General features: G+C 33.8%; 1 protein-coding gene across 2 annotated transcripts in view; it reads right to left on the reverse strand.

The window, feature by feature from the left end:
• Nucleotides 1-14,562, reverse strand: part of LOC142352038 (uncharacterized) — a 49,641-nt gene extending 35,079 nt beyond the window's left edge. For both annotated transcript variants that reach the window (XM_075404380.1, XM_075404379.1), the window contains exons 1-5: nucleotides 13,823-14,562; nucleotides 11,566-11,730; nucleotides 11,289-11,323; nucleotides 10,926-10,995; nucleotides 10,538-10,617 (exon numbers count right to left, since the gene is read on the reverse strand). In XM_075404380.1, coding sequence (XP_075260495.1) covers nucleotides 10,538-10,617; nucleotides 10,926-10,995; nucleotides 11,289-11,323; nucleotides 11,566-11,730; nucleotides 13,823-14,006 — 534 coding nt within the window. In that variant the 5' untranslated portion in view covers nucleotides 14,007-14,562. The remainder of the gene's footprint in view (nucleotides 1-10,537; nucleotides 10,618-10,925; nucleotides 10,996-11,288; nucleotides 11,324-11,565; nucleotides 11,731-13,822) is intronic.
• Nucleotides 14,563-17,759: the final 3,197 nt, after the last annotated feature.

Raw genomic sequence — 17,759 nt, forward strand, 5'->3', positions numbered from 1 at the left:
ATAGAGTAGAACAAATATTAAATTGATTTCTACATTCATCAACCAAGGAAATGTTGGTCGCCTTCAGCTTTCAAAACGGTGAAAAAGTGTTGCTCTACTGAAACTAAAATGCTTTGCGAAAACTGGGTTCGATGCATTTTTTTTGCTACGGCTAGTATACATTATTTTCAGCTATCAACTCCCATTTAGTAACTCAATTTTGTCCTGTTTTGAGGCGGCGGGCCAACAGATCAATCTATCATTCAATCACGCGGTCAACAAAACTTGAATAATTATTTGACGCACGACGAACAAGCAAGGCGGCACTAAAAGAGGATTTGCCTCAATTAGGGCTATGACAAACCGGACCAACTGTAAAATCACCCACCCCCGCAATGCTAGCCCAATTTGTTCACAAACACTTGCCAATTGGGATAGGAATTAGGGTTCATTCAAAAGAAGAGCTCAACACAAAAGCGGAGTGGACTTTCCGAGTCACAACTATTTATAGCTCAGATAACAACTCACACTTTGTACTAGTTAAGCTCTTCAAAATAGATTTATATCAAATATAACCACACTTACAAGGGAAAGGGACCTTAACATTACTGTTAAATACCTAGACATAGAAAGCAATGATTGCATAAGAATTTCGAAAGTGCTTTCAGGCACATCAAGGAAAAGGTTGCCAAAGACATATAAAAGGTGAGTTCGAGCCTAAAACAATTCATAATATAGCAGGCCTGATACAAAAACACGCAGCTTAACTGCCTTTACTCTCTGTGGAAATTTGACTATCTCACTTTCAAGCAGTGATCAAAACTAAAGATTAAGAACATTTACTAAGACATACAAAACATTCAAGAAAAACGTAGAAACTATAAATTCAATCGACAAAAACAGTCATTTCAGAGATCTATCTCTGCAGTTTTTTTTATCACACCACTCAAACACTTACAGTGATCATGGAGTTGCAAAACTGGTATTGTCATTCAAAATGGGGGGATGTACATGAATTTTCAAAATTTAGTTTGAAGAATTACCATGAAGCATGTTAATGTGTTCACCTCTCTCATCCACAAATTTGGGGAAACAACTTTAATTCAACTTATCAAAATTAAAGACGGTAGGCTTTTCAAACTGACACAATTTTTATGGAGATTCGAGAAACTTCCGCTTTGTCGGATCATTATTTACAAAATATCTCTTATGACACATATTAGATTTTAGGCGCTGATATCATTTCGTAATTTAAGGTTTTATTGACTTTCAGAGCATTTGGTTTCAAATTTTTTGGAACTTAACGTTTTTGTAGTTATTTTTGTTCTTTAACTCACATGCATTAATGACAGCTTTTACTGGCTCTCGAATGAAGAACATTTGGAACTACTTAAGGGTTTCAGTTAACATCTAACCGTTTTAACGACTTTCACACCACCTGTAGGAATTTCGCCCAGTTTGTAGTTCTTTTTTCTGTCACTTAGCCATCAATAATAGGTCTCACTGTCTCGGGTGGCAAACAGAACATCCCGGCAGATTGCCGGAAAATAGCCGCCGTTGATTCCCATAAGAATGATTGGGATTGAAGAATAGAAGATATTGAAAAAAAAAGATTTTTGTACAAAAACATTTTTTAAGTCCGATTTATTTTGATGGCATTCGTAGTTGAACAAACTTCTGTTTCTTAGAGGGCCAATAAGCATAAGAGATGGTAACTAAGACTTATAGGAACGACGTTCAAATAGCGGGAATCTAAAATTGGGCTTTATGGGTTTATCCCGTTTCTATTTCTGACTTCAATTTTTTATACTGACTCTGTTCATTTTGAGCAACCGATGTTCCAATTCACTTTAAGCAGAATGAGAGAAGAGAGAAACTAGCCTAGAGAAGTCAAAAAGATTTCACGCAAAATGTCGAAAAAACGGCAAAATGGTAAAGCAAAAAAAGTTTGACGAAGTAAAAAACATAGCAGGCCAAGTCCTGACGTACAATTCAAAGAAATTTCATTGACTAGACAGAAAAACTAGACCTAGAATGAACTATGAGTGAATTGAGAAAACCATTTTAAAAAATCAGATCAAAAAATAAGAAAAAAAAATCTATGTCAAAATGCCGCATGTGAAAAAAACCACTAGCGAGAAATGAAAATTTAATTCAAACAAAAACTAGGTCTAGAATGAGCTGTGAAGGGATTGGGAAAACCTTTTAGAAAAAAATCCGGTCCAAAAAATCGAAAGAACAGTAAAAATCAGAGTGAAATTGCCGCATGTGAACCAAAAACCGCTACCGAGAAACCCAATTTTTGTTCAAACACCATTTTCGCACTCTACTTTAAAAATAGAGCGAAAAAAAATTTACGCCGCAAAACCACTCGCTTTTTCGCTCCATTTCCTGTTTCGGCGTGACCAAAATCACTACTCCAATTTGACTTCAAAAATATTCGAAATGTGTGCACAGATCTTAAAAAAAAACATAACCGGAAGAATTCCGTAAACGACTCGAAGTGGAAATCCACTTAATTTCCATTCAACTACTCATCAGACAAAACGTGCCTCCACTAATTTAGGATTATCTTAAAAGAAAACCGTAATACAAAGTAAAAATCAAATCTATTAAAATATGATAAAAAATCTGATCAAATTTTGTCATAACTTGCGATCCCGATTTAAATATCTCTGCCAAAATTACCTCGTCAACACATCCAGTACCTACTAAAACCACTCTTGAGAAATTTTAGAAATATTTTAAGCCAAAACATGAAAAAAAAGCACTTACAAAAAACTTTGACCAAATATCTGGAAAAAGTTTAGAAATTTTTTAATATTACAAAAGCACCTAAATTCAAAGACAAAATATTTCCATACAATAGGGTATCCAAATGCTCGCACAACAATAGGCAAGCCATAATAGGCTAAAAAACTTGTATAAAGTCCAGAAAAAAACGAAAAACTGCAAAAAAAAATTAAAAATAGTTCCAACTTTTGCCATTTTTCGTCATATTTTTCAACAAAAAAAGCTTTATATCAACAAAACTGCAGCCACTTGTAAACTAAAAATTAGTCAAGTAACAGGGCTCTTTTCAGTGCCCATTTGAGGCAGTTAAACAAAACAAAAGTCAAAAAATCGCAAAAATTAGTCCGAAAATCATCAAAATACATGAGAGACTACTGAATTAGCATAAAATTCAAATAAATTTCCAGAAACCTTCAAACCACTGCCAAAACCAGCCTAAAGTTAAAAGAAAATTATAACCAAACCTCTTTTCCGAAAAAAACAAAAAAACTGCTTTAAAATGCCGCACGTGAACAAAAAATTTCACTCGCTTACAGAATTTTTTTTCACACCTCAATTTCTCGCTCTCTAGAAAACAGCGATATGAACAAAAAACACTCTCTTTTCACTCTACTCTTCATTTTCTTCAGCAACAAAATCACTCCAAATTTCACGCGTTTCTTTTCCCGCTTCAAAATTCATTCCAATAAACTTGATTTAAAAAAAGGACTTCTCCAATACTCCTCTTCGAGTCGTAAAAAGACAGCGCCCCAATACAATTCAAATTCTTTGAATTGTAAAGAAAATTGGGAGCGCTATAATAGCCGACTGAGAAGATGAGGGCGGCTATTAATTAAATAATTTGCGACCATCTGCTTTGAAAAATTTTTCGTGATAATTGATTTATTCTTTCGCATATGTTCATTTTTTGTAGTGTTGTTACTCGTTCTCAGAAAAGATAGTTCTGAAATTTTCTGTAAATACGAAATGTTGAATCTGTTCAGTTATTATGTTTCTTAAAGGGCCAATAAGCATAAGAGATGGTAACTAAGACTTATAGGAACGACGTTCAAATAGCGGGAATCTAAAATTGGGCTTTATGGGTTTATCCCGTTTCTATTTCTGACTTCAATTTTTTATACTGACTCTGTTCATTTTGAGCAACCGATGTTCCAATTCACATTAAGCAGAATGAGAGAAGAGAGAAACTAGCCTAGAGAAGTCAAAAAGATTTCACGCAAAATGTCGAAAAAACGGCAAAATGGTAAAGCAAAAAAAGTTCGACGAAGTAAAAAACATAGCAGGCCAAGTCCTGACGTACAATTCAAAGAAATTTCATTGACTAGACAGAAAAACTAGACCTAGAATGAACTATGAGTGAATTGAATAAACCATTTTAAAAAATCAGATCAAAAAATAAGAAAAAAAATCTATGTCAAAATGCCGCATGTGAAAAAAACCACTAACGAGAAATGAAAATTTAATTCAAACAAAAACTAGGTCTAGAATGAGCTGTGAATGGATTGGGAAAACCTTTTAGAAAAAAATCCGGTCCAAAAAATCGAAAGAACAGTAAAAATCAGAGTGAAATTGCCGCATGTGAACCAAAAACCGCTACCGAGAAACCCAATTTTTGTTCAAACACCATTTTCGCACTCTACTTTAAAAATAGAACGAAAAAAAATTTACGCCGCAAAACCACTCGCTTTTTCGCTCCATTTCCTGTTTCGGCGTGACCAAAATCACTACTCCAATTTGACTTCAAAAATATTCGAAATGTGTGCACAGATCTTAAAAAAAAACATAGCCGGAAGAATGCCGTAAACGACTCGAAGTGGAAATCCACTTAAATTCCATTCAACTACTCATCAGACAAAACGTGCCTCCACTAATTTAGGATTATCTTAAAAGAAAACCGTAATACAAAGTAAAAATCAAATCTATTAAAATATGATAAAAAATCTGATCAAATTTTGTCATAACTTGCGATCCCGATTTAAATATCTCTGCCAAAATTACCTCGTCAACACATCCAGTACCTACTAAAACCACTCTTGAGAAATTTTAGAAATATTTTAAGCCAAAACATGAAAAAAAGCACTTACAAAAAACTTTGACCAAAAATCTGGAAAAAGTTTAGAAATTTTTTAATATTACAAAAGCACCTAAATTCAAAGACAAATTATTTCCATCCAAAAGGGTATCCAAATGCTCGCACAACAATAGGCAAGCCATAATAGGCTAAAAAACTTGTATAAAGTCCAGAAAAAAAACGAAAAACTGCAAAAAAAATTAAAAATAGTTCCAATTTTTGCCATTTTTCGTCATATTTTTCAACAAAAAAAGCTTTATATCAACAAAACTGCAGCCACTTGTAAACTAAAAATTGGTCAAGTAACAGGGCTCTTTTCAGTGCCCATTTGAGGCAGTAAAACAAAACAAAAGTCAAAAAATCGCAAAAATTAGTCCGAAAATCATCAAAATACATGAGAAACTACTGAATTAGCATAAAATTCAAATAAATTTCCAGAAACCTTCAAACCACTGCCAAAACCAGCCTAAAGTTAAAAGAAAATTATAACCAAACCTCTTTTCCGAAAAAAAAAACAAAAAAACTGCTTTAAAATGCCGCACGTGAACAAAAAATTTCACTCGCTTACAGAATTTTTTTTCACACCTCAATTTCTCGCTCTCTAGAAAACAGCGATATGAACAAAAAACACTCTCTTTTGACTCTACTCTTCATTTTCTTCAGCAACAAAATCACTCCAAATTTTTTCACGCGTTTCTTTTCCCGCTTCAAAATTCACTCCAATAAACTTGATTAAAAAAAAGGACTTCTCCAATACTCCTCTTCGAGTCGTAAAAAGACAGCGCCCCAATACAATTCAAATTCTTTGAATTGTAAAGAAAATTGGGAGCGCTATAATAGCCGACTGAGATGAGGACGGCTATTAATTAAATAATTTGCGACCATCTGCTTTGAAAAATTTTTCGTGATAATTGATTTATTCTTTCGCATATGTTCATTTTTTGTAGTGTTGTTACTCGTTCTCAGAAAAGATAGTTCTGAAATTTTCTGTAAATACGAAATGTTGAATCTGTTCAGTTATTCCAGCTTATAGATAATGTTTTTTTTGGACTTTGACAGCAGATTTTCTCAAAAACTTTGGAGAATTGTGATTGTTACCCTTAAGTTTGCTGCTTGAATGTGGCCTTTAGATATATTGTTCAATGATGGAGAGTTTTATAAGTAACTAAGAATTTAAAGTTTAGTTACGTAACTCAAAGACTTCGACAGCACTTATTAACAAAAAAGTAGTAAAACCCAACTTTTGCCAAAGTTTCAATGTTCCGTCTTTTTCTTTGTTTCTCATTGATTTTGTAAAAGTTTTCTTTTTTTCTTTTGCTGACTAGGGCCGTATAGTGTGCACGTTGTTTTTAAATTTGATGACTTTTTACACTGTCTTTCATCCTAAAAACTAGATATTTAATTGAAACTTGAAGAGTATGGTATAAAAGGTAAACGTCTTGAATGGCTTAAATACTAACAGAGAAACTAATATCAGTTAGCGCATGTAAATTTCCTTGTTGGGAGCGTAAAAACATGCAATGCTCTACAAGAATAATTCTACGGCCGTAACTCTCCCATTTTATATAAATGATCTAAACAATGCTAGCGAAAATTTTAAAATTCTATTCACTGACCATGCAAATTTTGAGCTAAAAGAACGCGAACATATACAAAAAAAACCTACTTCGAAAAAATGACTGACATAAAAAAAAAGTTTCTGAATCTTGATTAGACTGAAGTTAAATAGGTGGTTTTCAATTCGATAAAGATCTTGTAGAGGTAAAAAAAAAGTTTAAAAAAACTCAAAACTCCGTATACAGCTACATTGTAAGTCATCTTCTCAAAATCATTTTGGCACTGTTGTAAAGAAACTGTCAGAGAAAAGTGTTACAGTTTCCATCGAGCCATTATGTCGCCAGGAGGCAATCAACTGATGACTTCAACACAAATTCTTCAATATGTTGCTTTAGTTTATCGATGTTGAAGCTATCCTCCTCTTAAAACAATCATAGATTACAAAATTCACTTTTGAAAGAACCTTCGATGAAGTCGATAAATTAATCAAGTCAAACTTAAAATATGATTTACACATAGAGCTTCTAATGTTTTTACTACAAAAAAGTTAAATTGTCAGTACTCTAAACTTTATATAATCAACTTTTCGTGTTAACTGATAAAAAGAGAAAGACTACATGCAACGAATCATAATTGGGTCTTGAATATACAAAAAACTACTTCGAAAAAATTATTGACAAACAAATGTTTTTGAATCTCGATAAGACTGAAGTTAAATAAGTGCTTATAAGTTCGATAAAGATCTTGTAGAGGTAAAAAACAAGTTCAAAATAACACGGTATGCAGCTAGATTGTAGGTGATCTGAAAATCGTATTGACATATTTGTAAAGCAACAGTCAAAATAATGTGCTACAATTTCTTTCGAGCCATTATGTCGCAAGGGGCAATCAACTGATGACTTCAACACAAATTGTGCAATAGGTTGCTTTAGTTTATCGCTGTTGCAGCTATTCTCCTCTTAAAGCATTCATAGATTACAAAGTTTACTTTCGGAAGAACGTTCGATGAAGCCGAGAATTTAATCAAGTCAATCTTAACGGTATATGATTTACACATAAGCTTTCAAGTTTGTATTACGAAAAGTTAAAAGGTCAGAACTCGAAATTTTATATAATCAACTTTTCGCGTTAAATAAAAAGTGAGCAAGGCCACATTCAATGAATCAGAATTGGGTTCTGAATCAAATTGAAAAGCAATTATTTTGATTAGGTACCGAAGTGCTCTTTTTTAATATCAATAAGCTAAAAATGGTAGAAAGTAAGCCTCCAGATTTAGAGAATCTGGAGGCTTAATTAAAGGCATTAAAGGAAAATATAATGAGTTCGGTCACAACCTCAAACAATTTCTTGTATGTAACGGGGATTAAATCAAATTAATTTTCAATCAGTAAGACATTATTCCGTTAAAAATTTAAAACATAGCAGGCAGATGGCCAGAAAATAGCCACAATAGCTTCGTAGATTTGCAGTCTCAAAACGATATTAAAAGAAACAGAATAAAAAATTCCTTTAAAGGCTGGGATGTTAGACTTTGATTGAGAATATGTACAACATAATGCTCCTTTCATTAATAGTGAAAATGACGTCATGCACGCAATTCAGTTGGAATTGCATGAACGAATGAACAAAAAGCAGATTTGAAGTGATTGACATCATATGGTCGTGACAAAAATATTGACGAAATAAAGAACATAACAGGACAAGTCCCGATATACAATCCAAAAGAAAAGCTTAGAACTACTGTTTCTGACCAGCAGATCAATTGAACAATGTCAGCCAAAAAGACAAACAGTGAAAAGTTGAGAAACTAAAATAATCAAACTTAAGAAAAATATAATCACCGCTAAAAATATTAAGACTTTTACCCTGAAGGCCAAACCCACGCACAAGCCTTGAAAGGAGATTAGTGGTCAAAAAGATAGAAAAAACTCGAAAAATATGAAAAACACTTCAAAATTGAAAGATGCAAAATTTATTGAAAGTTACAAAACTTCCAATATCAGTATGTTCAAAACCATGATTTTGTCTCTCGAATCTGTCCAGTAGCCCATCTCCAAGAGCTAAAAAATTTTAATGGCCCTTAAAGATCGATAAATTCCAAAAAAGAACTGTTTTTAGAAAAATTGAGAACAATTGCAAATTTTTTCGAAACACTGCTTTTTCAAAAAATTTCTGAAAACTTGAAAAACTTAAAAATTTGATTAAAAAAACTGCTAAAATTCGAGATATTAAAATGTTGAGAACAATTCCATTGTCACTAGAAACTATACAATAACCTATTATCAGACCCTAGAGGAGTTTCCCTGGCCCCTGGGGATGGAAACACCAAAAAATGACAAAGTTCCAAAAAACTTGAAATTAGCAAAAATGGTTTGACTCTGGCGTTGAAGTTGGCATAAACAACGCAAACAAATAGAAAATTTTCGCATAGCCATATAAACTTTCAGGGCATTCAGGGCTCAGAAACAGCAAAAACCGACCTCCTCACCTTGAATTTGGGCCTTACAGCAGTTTCAGCACATCAAACACTAAGCCAGCTGTCCTCCATTGCAACTTAATGACTGCCGAGCTTTACCTGTTTATCTTGTTTCAAAAACTCAAAGTCATGGAAAAATATGTGGCAACATCTTACAAAAAATTTTACAATAAATTTCACAAACATCTTACAATAATTTCTTTGGATTGTAAAAACCCGAAAAAAGTCCAATAGCCCCAGCTATGGCTTTAAGCTATTTAAAAAATATTTGTTTGAATCTGTATTGTGTAAGGGAGTATTGCGTATATGGCTACTTCAGGAACATGGGGAAAAGAGTAATAAAATATTGAAATTTTGAAGTGAAGATGAAATACCTAATGATACTATTGTAGAAGCCAGTTTCCTCAAAGCTAAAGCATATTGTTATACAACAATTAAAAGTGAAGAAGAGAAACAGTTAAAAGGAATAACTAAAGCTAATACTGAAAATCAAATAACTATAGAAGATTATAAAAAATACTATATATAATTGTAAAGTAAATATGTAACTAATTATACAATTGATAGTAAGGAACATCACGTGGAAACAAAAGAACAATTCTAGATAGCCATAGATCCATTTGATGATAAAGGTATAAAAGATTGTCATTGATCAATTAAATTCTACGGCAGTTAGTTCATTTTTTATCAGAAAATATGTAAGAATTAGTAAAATTTTAATTTTTTTAAAATGAAAACTCAATATTTTCCCCATGTTCTGGAGGTAGCCATATACACATTACTTAAGGGCAGTTAGAAAGAGACGGTCTATAGGCCTCGCTATCTGTGCCTGTTGTACCTTTATTTATTAGAGCTGCAACAGAATAAATTTCTACAGATATTTTCTTCTTTTTTCTTATTTTCATGAAAGTACCAAAATATGCTTCACGTGCGATCAAAATTCTCAGGACATGTTTTTTATTCGATGTGTTGGGACATTATGTGGAAACGCACATTACCGATACTCCCTGGTTGTCCCTCATTATAGGCCCGGTGACACCAAATTTCAGCGTCTTTAGACGAGGGTCTAATTGAAACGATTTATGAAATCCTGTGAAATTAATGATAACAGGTGCTTACTGATATGATAAACAACAGGTGTTTACTTTAAGTTTGAAAAAGAGCAAAAAAAAATTAAAAGATCTTTGTCAAAAAGCTGTAGGAAGAAAACAGGCGCACAAGATCTACTCAACTGCTAATATCTAGAAAGAGTCGAAAAACTATCTACCCAAAACAAGACACTTTAAAACCTGCAAAGAACAGAAATCGCTTCGTATACAATAATGCAACAATGAAAGCAGGCCGGCTATACGCATAAATAACAACCACTTAAATTTCTTTGACGACTAAAATGGTACAGCCGATGCAAAACTTTTGGGATCTATTCTGCCCCCCCCCCCCCCCGCACTTACTGGGCAAATAACTATGCCCCAACGCACATATGCTATATTTTTACACAGTAACGTACTGTGATGCAACAACGCATAATTTTGAAGTGGGGCATAAAAACGCTGGGGGGGGGGGTTGCGAAACAAAATAGATCCAATTTTCACGGGCGATTTCTATATAAGTTGTCGATGTATCTAAACCTTTAGTAACTTAAAATGAAACATAATTCTAACCTTTGGTGCCAACCGCGCCAATATTTCCCGCTTAGTCTTCTCAACGTGAGACGCCTTTCCCGATATTTTGAGAAACGGGTCTGAAATAGAAATCAATTTATTCCCAAAAAATACCCAACATCGCTTATAAATCTGACTCTAATTTGAGAATGACGATTCCGCAAAAATTTTGGTGGCAAGCATAAATAACGTTCTTTCATCTAAAGACAGCGCTATTCCCTTATTTACTATTAGAGTCCAGCTCTCCTCCGACATAACATTAAACTTTTTTTTCGGGGGAGGGGGGTGGTTCTGATTACTATTCAGTGGATTTAATTTAAAAAGGTGCTGCAAGAGAAATTACACATATTATTGCATGGGTGCAGAAAACATAGTTTATTTAACTAACCCTTTTTGAGTCTCTGGCCAGTGGACAAAGCAGAGGTTCCACCCACTTTCACGTGATTAGACAGCATCACCTGAAAACGCAAAATACTTCAACAGATATAATACTGAGGACCTATTTTGTTAACATCTCCCGGTGCTGTTCATGAGTTATAAGTTTTACGTCTACTGAGTATGTGGGGTGCAGAATAGATCCATTTTTTATATCAGCTCTCGTATATTAAGAAGGCCCACTAATGTCAAGAATTTGACAAATAAATATCAATTTTCGACAAATAAAGCATGACACCTTCTTTAAAAGCGGGTCTAATTGAAACGATAAAGGAAATCCTGTGAAATTAATGAACACAACACAACGGGTACTTACTGATATGATAAACTCGTTTGCATCAATTCCGTAGTCTGAAATATAAATAGCAAGGATGATTCAAACTCACATCACATTTCCGATGCAGCAAAGACATTTTATTTCACAATCTGAACAAAGTGAGATTTATTAGATAGCTATTTTTTGGTAGAATTTTTTGTAGTCAAAACCGTAATCAATCTTGTTCGGCAACTAGTGCTAATAACTGTTTCTAACAATCGAGTCTTCGGATTATGCGCTCTATGCATGAACCAACGACGAAAAAGACGCTTTGCACCTGTAAAAAATGTATCAATTTTTCTCTTGTCAATTTTGATTCTCTGTTCAATCCAGTCCAAAGTTCTTCCACCCAGTTGCCCAGATAAGTCCTCTTCCTCTCTGTAGTCGCAGTCGCTCAAAGAACCAGCAGCACCATCACTTGCAACACTCGCCCCACACTCATCTAGTCAAACAGTAAAAAGTTCAAATTTAATGAACTATTTATATAAATGACAAAAAAGCCGTCAGATTACCCGACAATAGGCGCAAAATAGACTGCTCAGACCAATAGTTGAACGAGACCAGTCATATCCAAGACAAAAAAACATTCTTCGTAAAACGATTCTGATTTAAATTCTGCCCATATTTTCGAAACAAACTTTAACCACTGGTGTCTTTCCAGTAACTGAGCCTCAATATATTCTTTTTCGTATGAAACGAGGTATCTTTAGAAAGCACATATTACCCATCAATAATTTGACACAGCACGCAGTACTACAAAAAATGAGAAAAGCTGATAAAGCTCATAGGCTCGCCCCTATCATCAAGCAATTAAAATCAATGGCTACATAAAAAAGTTGAAATAAGAATACGAAATATAAACCACAGGAGAACTCCAAAGTGAGACCACGGGATAAAAAACATTCAAGCAAAATTCAATCATTCACATTTTCTAAAAACAAATGTCAAAAACCATTGTCTACAGACTGAAACCGCTAGAGAAGCAGCGGCGCCTCATTATGAAGCACCTTAGACCTGCCTGTCATCAATAAAACAGAAACAAAGCAACGCGAACAAAACTAAAAAAGCAACAATTGTTCGAAAACGAATGGCGACAAAGTCATTAAACTATTAAATGCCATTGAGGGACTCTAAGAATTTTTATTATGTACCAAATCATTATTTCATAAATTGAACTTTTCGCGTTGTCGAAAATTGAAGGCATTTTCAAAGTCGGGAACATTTGCAGCCGTATAAACGATTCAGAAATAGGGTAGAAAATGAGCACTTTGATATTTTTTCGAACTAGAAAAATGAAACATAGATGGTAGATTGCCAGGGAAATAGCTGCAAAAGTAGCTTCATAGAGCTGCTGTAGTCTCAAAAAGACAGTGAAAAAAAAGTGAGAGATGTAGGAAGTAAAAAATGTCTGTTTTTTTTTGCTAATTGTCACAATTTAAGTTAAAAAATTACAAAGGTGGTTCTATTAGCTGCCCTGAAAAAAACTCAAATTAGTGTGATATATACTCATCTGACCGAATCTCCTTAATATAAATCACTTTGAAAGTGAGGGAATGTTTTTGAGATTGAGGCAAGCCAAGTGTGACTGCTATAACTCGAAAGGGCAAAAAAGCCGCTCCAATAAGAGTGGAAAATGACAACACACAGGCAGTTCAGTTCAGTCGAATTCCATGAATGAGCAAAAAGCAGATATGAAGTGAACGTGACGTCTTATGGTGGTAACAAAAAATCTTAACAACAGGAACACCAATAATAGGTCCCAGCTTAAATATCTCAACTAGCAATAAATTTTTAAAAAATTTTGAGTTTTGAATTTGCTTTATTCTGAGGCAATAATTACTGTCTACTTTAGGATATCGATTTCAAAACATAGTTTACGCGTATTTTAATCATTAAATCATTTCGCATACAAGACGCGATAAAGTCAGAAAAAAAATTGAAAATGGGAGCGGGGTCGAAAAATTTTCAAAATCACCTTCAGGATCAATTTATAATTTACGGAACTTTTAGTGAAAACTTTCGTATTTCTCGGCAAAAGATATTCACACAAAATTGGCTGAAAAAAAGCTAGTTGGTATAAAGTTCCTAACTACAAATAATATTCAACGGTGGCAACACAAGTCAACAATTTAAATTAGATTGTGAAACTCAACCTTTAAGTTGCTTTAGAGACATTAAAACCTGTTACCAACAACTGTACCAATCGGAATTTAGTCGGAAGGTGGCTGCACTTTTATTATATTTTTATTATATGTCATAAATTTACCAAAAAATTTACTGAGCAATTTTAGTGGTCTGCATCATCGACTCAATCTGCTGCTCTAATGCTCAATATATGATCAGATATTTTTCAAGAGTTTTGTTTTGGACCTCAAGTAGAACACAGTCATATAGGTCGAAACACCAAAAAAGTTATAGGTGCGTCTATTAAACATTTGAAAAATAAAAATTCAATCTACAGTAGATAGTGATCTCCCAAATAATAGAAACCTACACCGACATACGGTTCCAATTTTTGAATGTTGAAACAATACCTCTGTAATCATCAATCCAATTATCCATGGAGACGCCTCTAGATCCATAGCCCCATTTCCTGCCGATTCCCGATCCCATACGCGGAGCTGCTTGGGGAGGTGCTGAGGTCTTCCTGCTTTGATGATGATGAATGCTTACACTTTTAAACATCCTCCCATCTTCGTCCACGAGTTTCGTGTCCATTGTTTTGTTTATTTATCTACACTATTTGGTTAGAAAAATGTATTGTTGATATAATGCAAAACGCTCGCAAAAAATTCAAATGAAGTTTGTAAAATATCAACCAAAGTCCAAGTCCAAATACTAATAACACATCTATTTGTCTTCAGAACGCCAAATATAAACCCAGGTTATGTAATAATCAGTTCAAAATTATATACAATTTATAATTTGCTGTATGTAAATCTACAAAGCCATGGATTTTAAAAACTGTCACAAGATTAAAAAATAGTAACTCGTCTGCTCGTCCATGTTAATAATGAAGTGTAGTAATGATGAGGCGTTTAAAATATATTCTTGGTCGGCCGAATTTTCCAATAAGAATAAATAACTTGGGTAAATGTCGTTTGAATAGTGAGTAATAGACTAATACAAGAAGATGAAGGCACAATACAGAAGCACTTTACTGATCTGAAAAAAAAACACAATTTTTCGGGAGAGATAATTCACACCAAAACCCATCTGCATCTGGAAAGTACAACAAAAATTGAAGCAGTTGACTTTCCACTAGAGTATGGCCAAATATAAGAGTAAAAACTTGAACCTTATAAGGTTACAATTTTATCGTAATAAGTGTTCATGAAGATTAATCAAGCCATTCAAACCATTAACAGTGCTCAAAACCTTGCAACAAATTGTTCACTCAAGCTTTTGAAAATGTCCCCCATCCAATAATAGATGGAATAGGATCACCAAGAAGTGATCCCAACCCATTAGGTTGTGGGGGCTATATACATTGGGTATATTTTTGTTCAACCAATTTTCCCCGACCGATGTAGTTCACGCAGTAAGGTATGCAGTCACGCAGAAAGCGGCATCATAACAAAACACAGCAAGCACAGAAATTTTCAACTGAAGTTCTATAACTTTGACTTTGGTCTTCTTCTTTGAGTTAACAAGGTTTAATATTTTCTAAACTTTGGCTGAACGCCAAACAAAGAAACAATTGCCATTTAACACCATTTATTTCCAGGTTTTGTCTCCTCTGAAAATGAGAAAGCCCAAACTGCTCCATTTTTGAAGCTATTTCTGCAACAAAAATAACTAATACCAACACAAACTACACAATAAACGAACAAGAAGAACATTCTTCTATCTTTAAGAGCCAAAAAGAAAACAAGCAGAATATAGGATTGAGTTGAGCTTCGAAGCCTTCGAAAGAACAAAACTTTTTGACGATTTTTGTGAAAAAAATATGAGCTTTTAATCTTTCAATTGAAGTTTTAACCTTTCAATTAAAGTTCCAATTGAATCAAAGATTTTAAGAGAGCTGGCAAACTGACAAACAATAGCCGCAAAAGCTTGGCAGACCTGCGGAATCAAAATAACAAAAAAATATGACCAAAGTTCAGTTTACGTGTTTTTTTTTCTAGAAGCAGCCCTCAAATACTCAGTTAACCTTACCGCCTTAAATTAAAGAAAGCAAGTTATTTTGAATGTGACGAAAGTCATTTCAGAATGAACAAATCATGTGTGACAAAAGATTTGTTCACGCAAATAAAAAAGTAGCTTCAATAAAGGCGAAAAATGACGTCACACATGCCATTCAGTCAAAATTGAGTAAACGAATGGAAAAAAGCAGCTTTAAAAGGAAAGCGATGTCATATAGTCTTAACATTTTTTAAAAAAAAAAATAGCAGGACAATTCCTCAATTACCCTCGTAAGAAAATCTCAAGATGAAACTATTACAAATACAGACTTTGAAATTCATCACAGCATACACCAAAACAAACACAAAAAGAACGACCTATGATAGTCAACAGAACAAACGAAGTTAAAAAAAATCTCAATTATCACTTTTTAGAAAAATAGTGCTTTCCAATTCATTAAAACCAATACGAGCAAATTAATGAGACTTTAACATATGTGATATTAGACCGTAAACAACACCTCTGCAGGACAGAAATTAGTATCATAGTAAAAAGGAAAATAGGTAAGTTCGGCAAAATTCGATCCCAAAAAAATTTGAAAAACTGCCATAATAATCATTTGAACACAAAACTAAGTATTCAAATTTCTAAAGCACAACATTAAAATCACTGATTGGAAAACAAAGCTTCCTTAAAGACAACGAATGGATCGGGCTGCAAAAGCAACAAACGAGACAGCAAAAAAAAAACAAACTTCCAATCATAACAATTGATTTTAAAGTCAAATAAACATCAGCTAAAAGCTGGAGTTCAATCAGAACTGGCAAAACTGAGAGTTTAAACCCAAGATTAATAAGCACGGACAAAACTAACGGAACTTAATTTTTGAAAGCAACTGTTCATAAAAACGAAACAATAGATAATATCTGATAAAAAGAGCTTCAAATTGATTTAATAGGTTAAGTCTATAACACCTGTTATTAATGAGAACAGATAAGAAGAGCAACAAGTACAAGCAGACAAAACTGGAAAAACGTTATACATAAATTGGAATTAACCAGCAGATTTTTATAAACTTAAAAGAGAGCCCTTTCCTGCACGACACGGAATTCCCGAAGAGAACCCCAAGAACGACACAAAAAGAACTCCAAAAAGGGACAAAACTCAAAAAATGGCAATTTTTTGCAAAAGAAGCTGTGTCTTCTTTTTTAATACTTTTTTAATACTTCTTAAGTTTTTAATACTGCAAGACTAAACAAAAAAGACTAAAAAAATTCAAATGCAACTCAGTAGAGAGTCAATGAGAACTTCCCTTTAATGACATGGAGTAATCGAATATAAGCAACTAAAAGAGAAATAACAAAGAAAACAACAGCAATTTTTGCAAACAATTAGGGTCAATGTCGTTTAAAACATTAGATATGAATTCAACCGGCTAAATAGCGTCAAGTATGCTTCTTAGAAAACCAACGAGATCTGCGCTTTAAGATACAAAGTGACAGTTAAACAAGAACATCAAAAAAGTTAGAAGTAAAAATATGAATTAAAAACGTTTACGGGATCCAATTATGCCTCATAAGAGTGCGGCTCAGACTAGTCATTGATGACACTAATAGATAAGACAGAAAGAACCACAAACAAGCGCAAAACAAAATTCATTAATATCTTGGAAAAATAGTGCCTTAGTAATTAGTTAGCTGCCCTTTGATCAATCCAAACAAAACAAAATTACCGTAAGAACAGATTTGTCAACTTTTGAAATTTTTCCTGTCATGAAATTAAGATAAATTAAAAAACGAAGTCAATTAGCCGCCAGTGAAAAATGCTCAAAATCCGTAAACAGAAGAACTTTTTTCGCTCCCTTAACTGCGCTAGCGTAATTAAAATTAACTTTACTTCCTATTCATTTTTACTTCTCATTAACAAAAAATTGAAAAAAAAATTGAACCGACCCCATCCAGCAGACCCAAATCTTTGAAGCTCAATAAAAAAATCCACGAAATTTCGAACAGCGGAGAAAAAAACAGACCTAACACATTGTTAAGTTATCTAAGGTGGAAATTTCTCCCATTGCTCTATGTGTCATATTTAACCTGAATATACAAGTGAAAATTATAAACATAACCGATTAACGTGCGAATTGCTCTCAAACGAGCGAATTGCTCTCAAACAGTTGGCTTCGTCAGTTGATAGCCACGGTTCAGTGAGGCTAGCTTTAGCTTAACTGAAGGGGCGTGAGGTGAGCGCAGGGGGTACATCGGCGTGGGAACTGGGAGGGGGTCTGAGAGAAGTGATGACGACTGATGTGGGGGGGGGGGGTGGTTGTGTGGCGGGGGGTCAATTTCC

The sequence above is a fragment of the Convolutriloba macropyga genome, chromosome 13 (assembly GCF_964194025.1).
Source record: "Convolutriloba macropyga chromosome 13, txConMacr16.3, whole genome shotgun sequence".
In the NCBI taxonomy this organism is placed as follows: domain Eukaryota; kingdom Metazoa; phylum Xenacoelomorpha; order Acoela; family Convolutidae; genus Convolutriloba; species Convolutriloba macropyga.